This window comes from Zonotrichia albicollis, chromosome 5 (assembly GCF_047830755.1).
Source record: "Zonotrichia albicollis isolate bZonAlb1 chromosome 5, bZonAlb1.hap1, whole genome shotgun sequence".
Lineage (NCBI taxonomy): Eukaryota > Metazoa > Chordata > Aves > Passeriformes > Passerellidae > Zonotrichia > Zonotrichia albicollis.
The window spans coordinates 53,209,006-53,223,270 of record NC_133823.1 but is presented as its reverse complement, the minus strand read 5'-3'; the positions used below and the strand labels follow the sequence as shown (position 1 = coordinate 53,223,270).

Below are 14,265 nucleotides of genomic sequence, written 5' to 3'. Positions count from 1 at the left end.
AGCAGTAAACACCCTGCAATAGAGATTAACAGCCTTGCATCCTTTTTGGACATTTTCTGCTGCCAGGTACTTCCAGAAGGACAATAATAGGAAAAGTTGCCAGCAACGAGGCTTCTAAATGAACAATAAAGGCAGGACTGACTCACAGAGACAGACATTTGAAATGGTGACTGATTTACCATGTTGTGCTTTTGGCTATGTTATAATAGGTCATTTTAAAATGGACTTTTTTCTTTTCCTTGCCCATGGAAGGAAAAACAACGTGATTTGTCAGAAGCCTGAACTCATTTGGGAAAAAGAAACCTGTTACACCAAGAGACTTTCCTGTTGCCTTTGACAGCTGTAAAAAAGGATTTAAGTTTAGAGGGAACTCATACTTTAAACATTTTCTCTCTCATACAACTCCATTTTCACCAATACTGATTCCCAAAAGCAGGGAACCATACTCATGTAAACCCGAACCTTATAAACAAGAACCATACTCATATAAACCTGTAAAAAACTAGATATTTCTAGAAATATCATAGAAACATTCACCACTTTCCTGAGTGCCATGGACAAGAGTGGATCAAAATCAACCAAGCCTTCATAAAACAGACTTGTTTTATTTTCCTGCATGATGTGAAAGGCTGAGGACTCTTTTGCAAGGGCAGAGACAGTAGAAACAGGGGCATATGACATGTTAGAAGTGCTATCTCCTGCTTAGTCTGGCTAATTTTTTTTTCAATATTGTAATCTGTAGAGCTATCACTCTTCTCAAAAAAAATATTGCAAAAAATTATATATTTGAAGATCATCCAATAAGTACAAAGCCAGTAAGGATTGAAATGCAAGAATTCTCATTGTCCTTTACTGCAACAATAACCACATAATTGCAGGGTTACTGCTGCACAATAATTTGTATTCAGGTGCAACAACTAGTTCTCAGAGATATTATAGTACCAATTTTCTCTGACTTCTCTGTTCATGGGAGCAGTTATGTTAAACAATCTAACATCCTTAAATTGAATTCAAATTATAATTTCAAGGTACAAACTCTCTCCTGTTTGTCTAAGATGCTGAGACACAAGACTTAGTTCTGATGAATTTGGTTGAATAAAACAGTGACTTCCTGTGATGAAGTAAAATTGAAATTACAGTGGTATAAACCAGATGGGAGCCCAGAATCATGTCAGCACTGATTGAGGGTACTTTAGTAAATAGTATGCAAAATACTTCAGAAAAAAAGATGCTTCTACCCTAAAAGCAACATAACACACCACTGCAGAATATTAATATTGTTTGACAGTATTATGACCTGTTTTTTAGCTTGAGTTAATATGAAAGGATACTAAGCAGATGCTTTGGCTGCTCCAGATGTCATGCTTTGCTCAGGGGAATCTGGGAATGAATCTCCCTATTTAAAGGAAACCCCCTGGCAGCATAAAGACATCCATTCTCCAGCCTCTTTGAGTAAATCTTGCCAGCTCTTCTTGCAGGCTAAGACCATGAGAACCAATTTTTCAGAGCACAGGGGTAGGACGTACAAGGGAGCAATATTTCAGGCAGATGCTCAACAGCAGGTTCATCAATTCCCATCTGGAATGTATCTGATTTCTGCCTTGTAGCCCTCTGTGTTGGGTGAGTGCCACAGCCCCTCTGCTGGGCTGGGGCTCCTCATGGCAGCCAAAGCTGCCCCATCTCATCCATGGTGTGAGATGTAAAATACTGTACAGCAGCATGGGTGAGGGAGCACCCCAGCTGCCAGCTCTCCACCCAGCAGTGGCCTCATGCAAAAGTTCTTCTGGCTGTGGGTTTGCCTCCCTCCTCTTTTATCACCTGTTGTGAAACCGCATCTTGTGGCAGTCTGAGAGGTCTAAGTACTCCTGTGCCAAATTTAGACCAGAACTGACACTAAGTGCAACTTGTTCTTTCCACACCATGCACACAGCAGCTGTAAGTCACTTCTAGTGGGAAGCAGGAAAAATCTGTGTTTTGCAGCAAGTCTAATATTTCAGCCATCACCATCTTTTCTCTGGGAAGAACTTTGTTGAAGCTACCCATGGTTGCTCTCTGCCAACACAGCATGACGCAGCTTCCTTCAGCAAGCTTCTCTGTTTTCTGCATGTGAAATCAGAAGAAATCCAAGAAAGTAGTTTAGAAGTGGGCCACAGCACATGTTGCTCTTGAAAAATGGAGCTTAGCCCTGCAGCCATAATCTATAGGCTTCCTTCCCCAGATTCTGAGGGAAAGTGGCCCCAAGTCACTCTCTGGTCAAATTTCTTCTAACCTGACAGGTTTTAAGGCAACTCACTGTTACCTTCTACAAGGAATAACAAAAGACACCACCCTGTGATAACAACTAAGTTACATAAAAAAACCTTTAGAAAGGGAACTGAGATTTTTAAAAATAGCACTCCACCATTCCAAAGAAAATTAGTGGGGTTCATAATGCCTGCCTTTAAACATGTACCACACAGATACTTATATCCAAACTGGTAATCTACAGCCTCTTTAGGGGACATTAGAGGGAAACCACTCCAGGTACAGAGATAGTCGCCTGTACCTCTTAGATCCACACCTTATGAAGGTGGCTGCTGTCCTTCTCTACTGGCTATGAAGCTGGATAGTTGTTGAGTTCAGAACACATATTTGCTCTGAGTCATCACACTGTCTGGCCTCTGGTAAATGATATTCACAGAAAAATGGAAAGAGTGTGAGTGTCACAGGCTTCCATACTGATACATGTAAATAAGGCATTTCTGCACAGAATTTCATCATAATGAGTCATCACAGGATTTTTTTGTTGAGGTTCCAGAGCACCTGTTTATCCCTATTTTAAATTGCTCCTTTGGAACAAAAAAACGCCCAGCTTAAACATTTCCCATTCCGACTGTACATATGAGAAGGGCTCAAGGGCTTTTCCTTTCTTTCTTGCTTTAGTGGAAAGTTTCAATCCGTTGCTGTCCTGCTCAGGAGAAGAGCTGACAGCCAGCAGGTAGAAGTGCCAGGGAGGATCTCCAATACCATCCAGCGCTGTCATAGCAATGTCAGGCATTTTTCACAATAACATCAACATGGATGCAGGTTGTGTTTCCTGATTTTTAGTAGGAAGTAGCTTCACTACGTTCATTAAAATCCTATTGATTTTGTAACCATGTTACAGGATTTGTGTAGGTACACATTGCTAGAAAATGTTTACTATCATTCTGCTCTGAAGCTGTGTGTTAGGCAAGCTTCTACCAACAACAGAAGGTCTGTTTCAGCTGTGCTGAACACCCTTATCTTTACTGCCAGGTAAGAGAGCTGAGTGCCTTCTGGAGTCCCAGCAGCATTGCAAAACTGGTTTACATTGCATATTTTGGTGCTGCATATGATCTTGATTTGCCACATTGGTCAAAGTTGTAATTCTCAAATCCATTCTCTCAGCAGTCTCTTGCATCAATCCTTCAATAGGGAGGCTTTTAATGTAATGGACTAGGAGGTTTCTGCAAACACCTAACTCTTGGCCAAGTTGTACATGAAAATCATGGTACAAACTAATGTACATGGCTTAATTTATGGACTTAGGTTCTGATCTAAACTCCCCAAATGTTGCACTTTATAATGTGACTTGCTAAATTGGACTCTCCACATATTCTAAGACAGGATGTCAGGATTTGCCTCTGAAAATTCTTCTTATGCTTTTGAAGGACCTGTGGGAGCTTGAACAATTAATTTTCATCCTACTTTTCCCACTCAGTTTCAGCTCAATCCCATTTGCTGCTTTTTCTTCCCCCAAAAGGCCAAACACAATTTCCCATTGTTCCACAGCCAGGCTTCTTTCCATATAAATGTGAACCTTTAGTTATTTTAAGAGCATCAACAATTTTCAGATCTTTCGTAACAGTCCAAGGTGAAAAATGAAACACAACTTATGTACTCAGCATTGTGCAACAATTAATGGGCTCAAAACAAAATGTTACTATCCCTGATTTCCTTAATGGCAGAACATCTCCTGATAGTAGGAAAGGTAATTAGAAACACTGATTAATCATGCCTTATCATTATAGGTTAAAGGTACTCTATTAACTCCTCTATTTGGAGTAGATTTGTGCTCAAGGACACACTTTAGGAAAATAGAGTTTCAGAGAAATAAACATGGTTTGACTTCACTGGCCTTGTTCCTCCCAGTTTCAGCTGTGGTAAGTTGCCTTAGTTACTCCTGATTGTTCCTAAATATTGGGTGCATAAGTTTCTTAAACTTTTGTCAGTCACAAAGGATTTCTTTTTGGCTGCCACTGTGTTGTAATCTGATCTCATAACATGAATTTATGAGGGCATAGTATCATTTTTTGTGTGTAAAATATGGGAGCGTGTATATGTATGTATTTAAATATACAAATAAAAAAATAATGCCCAGACCAAGTGAATCCAGAACCTTTGGACTCAGGCACTGCAGACCTGGGGTACCTAAACCAGATGTTTCCAGTACATTCAGAACAATTGTGTATTTCTCTGCTGCCAAAAATTGTACTTAACATGATACTTGGTTGTGGTGCTTGTGCCAGTCTCCAGCTCCATTCTCAAGGTAAAATACCATGACAAAAAGAAATCCAGAATTCTTATGGAAGTTCTCTCGACTAAGATTTTCTTCGTGCATTTGCATTATTTGGCTTTTGTCAAAAAAAAGATAAAGTAAAAGCATAGACATTTACTGCCAGAGACTAAATCATTGTAATGGTCTCTTGTGAATTCAGAAATATTGTGACGAATACCTGTATAAAAATTCTTTTCCTTTCAACAGTAATTAAGGGAGCATAATTCTGATATTTAGATGAAATATTGAGCCTTGGGAACACAGGCAAGGTTTATGATGCAATAATCAAGATGTGAGTATTGACTTGTGGGAATGAGGACAATGACTGAGCATCTTCCGAGGCAGGAGGCAGTAATTTCTCTGAATAATTAAATAGCCTATGATTTCAGCCATTGCAGCATATTACTCTCAGCTTTACCATGTAAGTTCTGAAAGTTATGATATTTTTCTGGGTCCCCATTTCCTCTTATGCAGGGTTGGGTTGGGTTTTTGTTAATTTTTAATTAGAATCTATTACAAAGAATCCTGCAGAGCTGTGAAGTGAACTTACTGAATGTGTTACTCAGTTGTAATATCCAGATCTGAATTATTGAAATATCATTAAAGACCTCTTTTTTCCAAAGTCACAATTGAATACACTTTCTCAAGGTGTCAAAATCTTTCTTTTACTTTGCTGCCAATTAGGTGTGCATTGTACAGAAGAGAGACACCAAGAAAATGTATGCCATGAAGTACATGAATAAACAGAAATGCATTGAGAGAGATGAAGTCCGCAATGTTTTCCGGGAGCTGCAGATAATGCAAGGCCTGGAACATCCCTTCCTGGTCAATCTGTGGTAAGAAAATCATTAAAATGCTTTCATAGAGCTCTCATTTTCTCCTTGTTGCTGAATCAGTTCAGAATAAGGAAGGCCGGAAAGCTGAAAACAACAAAAGATTTTTGGAGACTTCCTTTGTTAAAGGTATTAGGTTTCACAGGGAGTTTTATTTTTCATTAATATTTTTAAGGTGTTTTTTTTTAATTGAAATATTTAAATATCATATTTATCTGTTAATTTCTGCTTTGGTTTCTCTCCAAATTGTTACAATACTGTGTTGAAATGTGTTGTCCTGTCCCATTTGTTTTTGACAATACCTGGACTAAACCTCTCTAATAAAGCTGTGAAATAGCAAATACAACAATTTCTTTTTTAAGTCAATTCAGAGAAAAATCAAAACTCAATTACTTTCTAAAAATTACTGTCACAGGACAACAGAAAAGTGCCTTTTTGTCACCTGGAATTTCCCTTATCTTCTCCATGCTAGACACTGAATCTTTTGGTCACACATGGTTGTGAGAAAATGCTGGTCAAAAAATGACTGGCTTCAACTACACCAGCAGCTTAAAATATTTGCTGGCTCTTATGCAGTGTGATAATACTTGCTGCCTTCAGTAGTGATAGTAGTAATGGGATGCAGAGCTGTGCTCCTTATCTAATGACCTGCATCATTCAGAAAATGAAAAGGTGGAGGGGACATAAACCATTACAATATGAAAATTATTCAGTCTGTGAATAGCTTGATTGGCTGCAGATGGTTACAGTGCACATTGATCTTGTGTTTTATGAGTTTTAGCTGTCTTACTTGAGGTCACTGCCCAACTACAGTGTTCTGCCCATCCCTTAGCTCACTCCTGGTGCCAGGTTAGCACCTTTCACAAATTAAAAGCCAAACTGTGTTCTGTCTTGAGCGAAAACAGCTTTAGTATAATTGCACTCTGATAGAAAGCATTTAAACCCAAAACTGATTCCAAATTAGGTCCAAAAGGACCTAATTATATAAATACATATGTGCTCTTCACTTTATATGAATGATCTGAGCTAATCTAATACCTTGTTGAAGGCTTTAAAAAATACATCATTGTAACTGCAATACAAAACTTTCCCAGTATATTTTCCAAGGTTCCAGCAAGCTGTAGTCTTGGGATTTCTTTACCAAAGATATGGTGTGTGTATACATATATATGTGTGTACATATATATATATATATCTGTGCTTAGGAGGCTGTGGAGTTCTCTGTTATGTATTTCTCTACCTTTTCTGAAATCCCACAAACTTTTATTCTCTATCAGGAGCTGTGGAAGTTTCCACTGTGTAACTAGACACTGCACAGAAACAGTCATAGGTTAATGTGATCTGAGAGATAAACATAGCAGTGCTGAAAGACTGAAGATCAAATATTTATTGTGAAACAAAAAGAATGCTAGATTCCCATTACTGAGTAATACTCAGATGATAAATATTCTTTTTTCTTTTCTTTTTCCATGTCAAAGATTAAACTTGAAATAAGCAATACCTTAAAATGCACGGGGCATTATGATGCCTTTCATCCTTCCTACACTTCTAAGATACTATCACAGGATATCAAGACTCAAATGTTATATGTGTGTATGAGAAATGCAGAAAATGAAAGAGAAATGTACATAGTACTCTAGAGTTACAAAACATTTCAGGCAAACGGGACACTATTCAAGATGCTTCAGTGAAATATATAAAACAATGTTTTATATTTGATGTCTCTATCAATGGTTGTAGTTGACCAATCCATCTACAAGCTCTGATCTCTTCACTCTCCTGACTGGGGACAGGACTTGAGGAAATGTCATGAAGTTGAGGCAGAGAAGGTTGAGGTTGGCTATCAGGAAAAGGTTCCTCACCCAGAGAGTGGTTGGGCACTGGAGCAGCTCCCCAGGGAAGGGGTCACAGCTCCAGCCTGACAGAGCTCAAGAAGCATTTGGACAATGCTCTCAGGCACATGGTGTGACTCTTGGGGTGTCCTGTGTAGGGCCAGGAGTTGGACTCAATGATCTCTGTGGGTCCCTTCCAACTCAGGGTGTTCAGTTGTTCTGTGATTTTGTATGAGGCTCTGCTGACATTCAGGAACTCAATACAATTCGAATTGTAGAAATTTAAAAAAATACTTTCATTTCATCTCATTATTTTGACCTGAAGTGCTCACCTCAAACACTTCATATTCAAATGTCTGGTGGTTCAAAGATTGGACTCCAGAGTGAGCTACTGAACTGCTGGAGAATCTGTATTTCACCCTGGGACAGCAAAGGGATATCTTGAGCCCGAACCTTCCCAAAATGAATCTAGTCTACCCTGAATAACTCTTTCCTAGTATCAGGCTTAAAATATGTTTCTATAAAAAAATTAACCTTGCACAATCCTAAATTAATTTAAATTAATTTGTGATATACTTCTGGAGTGTCTTCACTTGCAGGCTACAGTAGAATTTTTCAGACCTCTGACTTCTCTGTCTCAAATTTCAGCTGAATTTCAGGATATTCTACACATTATCTTCAAATAATGACTTTTGTTATTGAGCTGCAACAAAGGCAAAGAACAAAAATCATAAATGATCCATGAATAATGGTCACATCTGTTCAAGCCATATGAAGCTTTTAAACATATTAATTATATTTCATTTATTTAATATGTGAAACTAAATTTTTATTTCTACCATGGGAAAAGGAACACTGCAAGTATGAATGGAATAGTCATTAAATATGTTGTTCCCAGAAATAATTTCTTAAAATAACATTTTCATTGATTGTTGGTGAACTAGAAATCTGTTTAATGTATTTCTACTTGCAGTTTAGATACAATTATGATTTGCATCAAATTACATTGTATTTACAAGTTATATTAGGTGATTGGCATGAATCTATGAGTTTTCCTTCTAAGAGTCAATTCCTGACACACTAATGAAAGGAAACAGTTGAATCTGCATTTCTTCTGTAGTAGTTGCAGCTAAATTAGTTTCATTTTTCAGAGTTGGATTTTGCTGTTTTGTTGATTGCACTGTAAATGTAACAGGGACTGTAACAGGAATGACTAAACCTGGATTGCTTCAGAAAGTGGAATATCAATCTAAGGAGCAGTATTGTCATGGTGTATGGGGAATATGACAACTTCAGCTTGTTTAAATGCCAAAGGTCTTTTGGCCTAGTCTCTTTTTCCAGGCTCTATCACACACTCTTAGGGTTCATATCAGTTTTTAGAAATCCTGTCTAAGGTATGGTTTTGGTGACTAAAATCCTGAAATTAAAATATTTTTATTTTTCATGAAGTATCATTTTCTGTAAGAAAAAGTTTCAGTGTCCTATTTTGTTCATTGTGGTGTTTCTGCAGTGATGAATTGAAATTAAACCCTACATCTTTCAATTTAAAATGTCAAATCCTAAATCAATATTGAAAAGTATATTTGGAGGAAATTCCATCATGACAAGCTTTCCATGAGTTTGTGGTACTTTCCCTGATGTGAGCAGCTGATTTGCAAAAGTTTATCATCTGGATTTCAAAATAAAATTAAAATAGTAATAAATATCCTGACAACTCCTTGAACATATTAATCTCTCTTTGAGAAATTACACCACCAAAAATAAAAGCTGGCAGTTTAAGAAACAAACATGAATACTGGAAAGTCCTTTCATTTTTCATGATGTCTGAAGAAAGTAATGAGATGTGTGTATACAACCCTTCATCAGTTAAATTCTAGTGGAGAGAAAAAGAAGAGGAAAGAAGGTAAATGTTCTGTGGTGGGTGGTTCTGCTGCATCTATCACTGACCACAGCTTACACAAGAATACAGAGGAGCTCATATAAAACAAGGGTAGCATCTCAACTCTGAAAGATCTCTATTAAGCCTTTTGAGGCTCATGCATCTTCTCTGAGCTTTATTAAATTTAACTTCACAATCTCAACTTATAAATCACATTATTTGAAGTATGAACTGTCTTTCATAACATCTGACACAGAAGGAATCATTCCTCTGTAAATGCTCATAAAAGCTTGGAGGATAACAGTGTTTTTCAGGAAGGGTTTTGGGTTGATTTATAATCTTCATTTTAGAAATGAAATTGAATAAATGCTTAAAGTCACTTTTATCACCATTAGAGGCATTTCTGATAACAGAGAAGATGAATGGGCTGCAGAAATGTCAGCTGCCAACTTGGTCCCACCTTGAGTCTGTTCCTCTCTAATATTTAGCACTTTCTCCATGTTCATCCTTCCCCAGATATCTGAGTGTCCCCTGGCCAAGATGAGTGATGTTTCTGAAAGTATTCATCTTTTAAACACATTTCTTACAACATGCATTAGGACTGAGCCAGGAGCCAGGTTACTTGCCAGGTACCAGTGCAGGCAGATTTGGCATTATGTGGCTTGTCCTCAATCATGGAGAGATATTTGAAGCATCCCCTGGCTGCTCTGAAAACAACATGGCTTACCACAAAAACCAGATTTTTTTTTCCTCAAAAAAATCATATATCAAAGGGGTTTCTAAGCTGATGAGGACGTGAAAAAAATGAAAAAAAAAAAAATTGAACCCTTTCTCAAAAGTTTTGAAACACTGATCTTATTTTTAATAGCCTTGCAAAATTTTTTTTTTAACTTGCCAGAACATTTTCTAAAGCAATGGAGGGAGAAGGATAACCATTTTCTTTTTTCAGCTTGTAGGTAATTTTCCTGGTATAGACAAAATAGTATGTTTGATTTATTAAACAAGCCATGAAGAAGTGTTAGCTGCATTCTCTGAGTGGCTATATATATACTGTGATGTATTTTTCTTTTCACTTATCGGTCTATGGAAACTGCATGTGTTACATGACAGAAGTACATTACTGTTGCAGCTACAGTAAGACTAAGTCTCAAATCCAGTGAAAACTGAAGAACACACATTGCAGCAAAAAAGTTCATGCACTTCTCAGTTCATCTAATACCCCAACATATCTTCAAAAGAAAGAGGAAGTAAAAAAAAAGGATTCTGGAATCAAGAAATTCTTTGTTCCGTCTCAAGTGTTGGGTGGGTTGCTCAATGTACACATATATACAGATACACAACTGGAAATTAGCACTTGCCTGTGAAAGGTGCTCTTTCTAGAGTATTTTAGGAGCAAGGTCACCTTGGACTGACCCATTGCATGGCTTTGCTCCTCAGGCTGGTATCAAAATGTGCATAAATCTACAAAAAAAAAAAAAAAAAACCAAAAAAAAACTTAGGGAAGCAAGAACACCTCACCAAGTGTGCTGGGTGGAAATGAAGATGACCGACCAAGGAACACCGATTACCTATCAGAGACCAAGGCAAGGAGAGGAGGTGGTTTAGGTCCATCTCAGGTGACCTTGTTTAGTGGCTATGGTCTTGTGGCTGCTTAACTTGCCTTGATATGGGTAGTCTAAAGACTTTATGAGGGGATTGAAAATTTCTTTTCTGACATGTGTTGTGACTGGTTTTCTGACTTCATGAGACACCACAATAGTGGCTGTGACTAAAGTTCATGATCTAACAGAATAATTACACCGGGTTTGGAAGGGAAGGGTTGTGTTCTTCTGGCTAGGACCAGGCTGCGTGTTTGCAATTGGCCTGACAGCCCTGTGAGCAGTAAGAAGTTCTGATGAAAAGGAAAGGTAAACTGTACTGATGTCCATCTTTCCCTGTCATATTTTCTGAAAAATCCCTTTGCCAGGACTTCTTCTCTGGGGAAGATGAGAAGCCTCAGGGAAAAATCAATATTATCTCATTTGCTTCTCCCTGTTTTGCTGCTTTGGAATGTGGCTGGAGATTGTTTACCAACAGGTGCATGTTTGATTGGTTTAATGTGAATTGTTTTTACTTAATGACAAATCACCATCAGCTGTGTCGGACTCTGAGGAGTCAGGCACGAGTTTCTTATGATCATTCTTGTTAAGCCTTCTGATGTATCATTTCGCTTTCTTTTGTACAGTTTTAGTATAACGTAATGTAACGTAAGGTAACATAACATATAACATAACGTAACATAATATAACATAACATAACATAACATAACATTACATTACATTACATTACATAACATAACATTACATTACATTACATTACATATATAATATATCAGCCTTCTGAGAACATGGAGTCAGATTCACTCAAATCTCACCTCATCCTGGGGACCTCACAAACTCAACATCTGTCTTCATAGTATGTGGTGGATTCAAAAGTTCTTGACTCACATTTTCAGTTTTCCTGGAGAGTAATGAAGGTGCTTAATGATCTTTGCTCTCTGGTTTATGACTTGGAGCAGCTGGGTACAACCAGAGAGCAAAGACTTCAGTGTCATCCTCATTGGCTGCGTCTATACCAGTAACTTAAAACTAGGTGTCCTCTCTAACCCAATATTTTACATAACAAAGTCTAGGCTCACTCCCAGCCTCGCTGTGGTTTGGGGCATCAGCACCATCCCAGAGGAGCCCAGGTGCAGCCAGGCTGTTCCCAGCAGGAAGGAAACCTGCACACCCTGTGCCTGGGTTTGGGAGCTGACCAGGAGCAGAATTTTCTGTGCTGTTTGGTCTCAGTGCATTTGGGCAACAGCCACTACTGTGTTTATTGATGCAATATGTGTTTCTTTTATGAATTTAGCTGAGGTCATGAATGCCAGGCTTGTAATCCTGGTCCTTTCCAGATATTTGACAGTGCCTACGTTTCTTTTCCAGCCAAGAAAAGATTGTAAATCAAGGGGGGAAGATATATTTAGCATCTTGCACAGATCTTAGATGGGTGAATTATTTTTGCTAGAGATGAAGCACAGGGTGAGTAGCTTTCTCAAATAGCTAGATTAATTCATCACTGCATTAATGTAAATCTGAAATAGGTGAAGATATTGAAAAAGACTGAAAAAAATTTCTGTTCTCCAGAGACTTAGAAGAGATAATGATGGAGGAAAAAGGGCAGAGAAAGGTGATGAGGCAGCAGGAAGGGTAAGATAATTGGAAGAAAAGAGTTTAGAATAGATTTGACTTGAGTTGTAAATGTTCAGGATATTATTTCTAGCTGTGGAAATTACATTGGACTCAACACTGCCAGCTGGTGACATCTGGGTGTTTTTGCTAAATGACTGTTAGCTGTAACATCATCACCAACTGATGAAAGCGTGATCCAGCAGTTATTTATTTTTTGTGCTGATTTTAATAACCTAAGATATCAATTGACAGTATTGGGACACTGTCTGGATAAGTTTTATTCTGGTGACTAATTGTTTCCTGTGAGAAATTGCTGTCACCTTGAAATAATATATCTTTGGGCTCAACTTTAATACATTCCTCTTAAAAGTGAGAATTGGCCTTTGGCACAGTTTAAGTTTTGATCTTTTTTGCATTAGAAACTGCTGCAAGAGATATTTCATCTCCTGTGTGTCTCTCTGCAACCTGGGACCTTTCTTAGGATTGTACCTTTTGCATCACTCTTACTGACACACACGCTTTATTTGCTGACCCTAATAAACTTTTCTCACAGAAAGCTTTCTCTGCAAGAGGAATCTTACCATAAATATTGATAAATATTGAACTGCTGGGAAAAATAATCCCTCCTGTTCTAAAAATTTTCATTTCCAGCCATGTTCCTCTTATGAATTTGCAATTCCTACCTTGTTTGTCCTTTGCAGTGGGGCAGCTGCTACCCAAAGCAGACCCTCTTGAGCTTGGAGGGAGTCTTGGCCATGTCTCACGTTTGTGGTATAGACAGAGGCAGAAATCCTGTGCACATTTATGTGGAAAGAGTGACAGGAATGAGTGTTATTCCTTTTAGGCAGATGCAGAGCTCCAGTGCTGTGGCAGGGGTATTCTCAAGAGTGCATGAGAGCAGGGTTTTGGTGCTGTCAATCTAATGCAATGTGAAATAAAGCAGAAAAGCACTTAGATATTGCTTCAGACTCCTCAATTGCCACTTTTAGCTAGTAGTGCTTTTTTTTCTTTATTTTTTCCATTCTATACTTTAAAGGTTATGAATGCCAAACACAATAGCTAGAGTGTGCAATTAGACTGATAACCAAGGTCCTGTAGGTAAAGTGGGTTTTGTGACAGAGTAATGAGTACATCATGTAAATTTACAGTTTTCAGTCAGAATCAACTCTTACCTATGCTGTGGAAACTGGGACTGCAGTTAACCTCTAGTAAAGGCTCTGCTAAATATGGATTGCACAAGATGCACCTCAGTGCTGTGCTAACAAAGCCCAACCACAGTGGAATGGCCTTCAGAGGGCAAAACTGTCTTGGATGCACTTGTAAAATCATCTGAAATAGGTGGTCATTGCAGAATAGGAATAAGTCCTTAACACTTGCACTGCAAAACCTTGGTACTGAACAGACCCTAAAGATACACAACTAGTTCAAAAATGTTACAACTGTAATATTTATAGAAACTTGTCCTGGTTCGCTTTGGAGTATATTTTTGGTTTTAGTGATGATGCTTTTTCATTCAAACCAGACAAAACACATAGGGGAATTCCTTTTCATTTATAACAGGCTGAAGTAAAAGTCAGAGCAGTGATACTAAAAACAAAACCAAAGCCCCAATGGAACTAGCAAGAGGTATCAAAGTAAGGGTAATTGAATATCTATGTGCTTCAGGTGATATGTTATCTCTCCAAGTAATATTTCCTTTTTGTTTCTGCAAGGATGTCAAGGATATTTTTCAAGTTCCAAGTATTAAAAGTTGGGGATGATTTTTGCCAGCTGTTCCAAAGGACAGAACAGAAGCCAAAACCTTGCACATAAGGGTAAAAAAGATGTAAATACATTATTAAATAATAATAATAAAAAATCCTGAGTGTAAGGCAATTTAAAATGTCCATTGTTAGAATTGTATCAGAGCGAATTTAAAATGGAAAATAGTGCAATTAAACTAAAGCAGGAA

At 37.9% G+C, this 14,265-nt stretch overlaps 1 protein-coding gene across 4 annotated transcripts in view; it reads left to right on the top strand.

Annotated features, from left to right (window-relative positions):
- The window catches only part of STK32B (serine/threonine kinase 32B), a 163,349-nt gene that overhangs the window by 31,846 nt on the left and 117,238 nt on the right, over window positions 1–14,265 (top strand). For 2 of the 4 annotated variants that reach the window (XM_074541750.1, XM_005485748.4), the window contains exon 3: window positions 5,243–5,394. The exons of the other annotated variants lie outside the window; for them this stretch is intronic. In XM_074541750.1, coding sequence (XP_074397851.1) covers window positions 5,276–5,394 — 119 coding nt within the window. In that variant the 5' untranslated portion in view covers window positions 5,243–5,275. The remainder of the gene's footprint in view (window positions 1–5,242; window positions 5,395–14,265) is intronic. 4 annotated transcript variants of the gene reach the window in all.